At 38.0% G+C, this 2,500-nt stretch overlaps 1 protein-coding gene across 1 annotated transcript; it reads right to left on the bottom strand.

The window, feature by feature from the left end:
• Positions 1–539: 539 nt before the first annotated feature.
• Positions 540–1,238, bottom strand: HELRODRAFT_85072 (hypothetical protein; the record flags this gene model as incomplete). Its single annotated transcript, XM_009025652.1, has 1 exon — positions 540–1,238. A coding segment is annotated over one exon (699 nt), but the record flags the coding sequence as incomplete, so codon positions are not given.
• Between the last annotated feature and the right edge of the window lie 1,262 nt (positions 1,239–2,500).

Below are 2,500 nucleotides of genomic sequence, written 5' to 3'. Positions count from 1 at the left end.
GTAGTTGTAGTAGCAACAACAACAGCTATAGTAGTAGCAGCAGTAGTAGCATTAGTAGTTGTAATAATGTATATAATGTTTTTGTTGATGTTGTTAACATTAGTGTCGTCCTCACAGCAGTAATTCCCATTGTTATCTTCAACAGTGAACTGGTTGTTGTAATTTTTATGGTGTATACAATCAATATTGTTAGCAATATTCTCCCTATCAAAATGATTATTGTTATTTATATCATTATGATTGTTATTATGATTATTATTATTGTTGTTGTTGGTGGTGGTGTTGTTGTTGTTGTTGCTGGAATTCAGACAGTTATTGTTAACATCATCATTAGCGGCACATCTCTCGAGGGAGACTTGTTTATACTTCGCCATGATGTTACCTCTTCGGTCCTCAACAACTTCCTCCCTCATTATTCTCTCTTTGTACAAATGGTCACCGATACTGTCTCGAATTATTTTATGTACATCACTTCTGCCAACGCCGTTCGCCGTGGCCGAGTTGCTTGACTCGCTTCGCTGGGGCACTCTGTTCGCCAAGCAGACGACGGATTCTTTGAAAGCGATCCTGAAATCTTTCGACGCGCAGTTATACACGATGGGGTTGACGCAGGAGTTGGCGTAGGCCAGGCAGTACCAGAAGAACGTCAGCAGTCTGTAAATATCACTGGTCGATATTTCGCCGAAGTAAGCAACTAAGAGGTGAATGTGAATCGGCAGCCAGGACACGGCAAACAAGATCACGACAGATATCAACAAGCGACCAATTTGTTTCTTGCGACGAGCCGAGCGCATCTTACGCAGAGCTGCGGCGTGAGTTGTCGGTCGATTTTTCACCATCTGTCTGCGGATCCCGAGCGAGAGTAACGCAATAATCACAAGTGGTAGTAAATAGGCAAGTAGAAAGAACAACGCGTACATCGGCTTCCCGTTGTTCCCATCGTACAGGTCGCAGCTGATCACGTCGGGCGTTCTGTCTTCGCTGAAAGTCCCGTAGGCAACGAAGATGAATGAATTGGCGATGCAAGCGACGACCCAGATGGCGCCTATCAAGCAAGTGGTGATGGGGCGCGTGCGAAAACGAGATGTTTTCGCGTTATGCACAACGGTCAGGTAGCGTACAACTGTCACGAGGACCAGTGTGTACACAGTCACGTACGCGCTGACGTTCACCAGGAAGTGCATGAGCTTGCAGGCCACTGTGCCGAAGTGCCATCTGTCGGAGGCGAGTGAATGCATGGATTGATGAAGGAGTGAGTGAATGGCTGAATGACTGACTGAATGAATTGATGAATGGATGAAGGAATTAAAGAATAAATGAGTGAATGAAAGAATGGATGAATGAATGAATGAATGATTGATTGATTGATTGATTAATAAATGAATAAATGATTGCAAAAATGAATGAATGAATGAATGCGAAGAGATTTAACGGATGAATAGATGATTTAATACTACAAATTTAATTTAATTTAATTTTAGCCTATTTCATCATCAGCATCGTCATCAGCATTTTATAAACATTATTTTTCTCCTCATCATTTTCATCATCATCATCAACTTCATCTTCTTCATCATCTTCATAGTCATCATCATCACACATCTGAAACCTACAAATTTAAGTCAACATTTTGCAGAAATAAAATTTCAAAAGTCATACGCAGTGAATTTACTTCTTAATAACTTTCATAAACAGTTGACGTACTGTCCTCATAAATTTAAATACAAACAATTCATTTTAAATTTTTATAAAAAAAATGATGGACACAGAGTCATCATGATGATTTTGTTTGCCACCGCAGCTGGCATTATGAATTCTTATAATGAATACTATTCATTGGGTAACATCAGACAACTCCAGCCGTAGAAATATTATTTGTAGGCTGTATTGTGAAATGTTTATAAAAAAAATACACCTACACACCTACACACACACACACACACGCACACACACTCAAAACGTACACACATACATTCACACACGCACACACAAGTGCACACACACGCACAAACATACATATACACCCAAATGCATACACACAAGCACACAGACAATCATTCTACAAACTCCTTATTAGTTTTCTAGAAAATGAAAAAACGGAGTTTTGTTGATTATTATTGTTACTATTATTATTATTCTCCTTATTCATCGCTATAATTATCACTATTATTATTATTATTATTGTTGTTATTATTTATTACGTGAACTGTCAAATGAAATAACCATCTTGAGAAAACATGCAGAAGGGAGTACGTCATGACTGGGTTGGATGAACGCAAGGAAAAAAAATTAATAGATAGATAGATTTCCGAACAGAAATATGAATGGATGAATGAATGAATGAGTGAATGAATGAATGAGTGAATGAATAAATGAATAAGTGAATGAATGAATGAATGAATGAATAAAAGAACGAACGAACAAACGAACGAATGAATAAATGAATGAATGATTAGACAGATAGATGGAAAAAACAAAAAATATATAGATAGATAGATCG

The sequence above is a fragment of the Helobdella robusta genome (genome assembly GCF_000326865.2).
Source record: "Helobdella robusta unplaced genomic scaffold HELROscaffold_43, whole genome shotgun sequence".
Classification (NCBI taxonomy): domain Eukaryota; kingdom Metazoa; phylum Annelida; class Clitellata; order Rhynchobdellida; family Glossiphoniidae; genus Helobdella; species Helobdella robusta.
The sequence above is the reverse complement of the archived record's forward strand: the minus strand, read 5'-3'. Positions and strand labels throughout refer to the sequence as shown.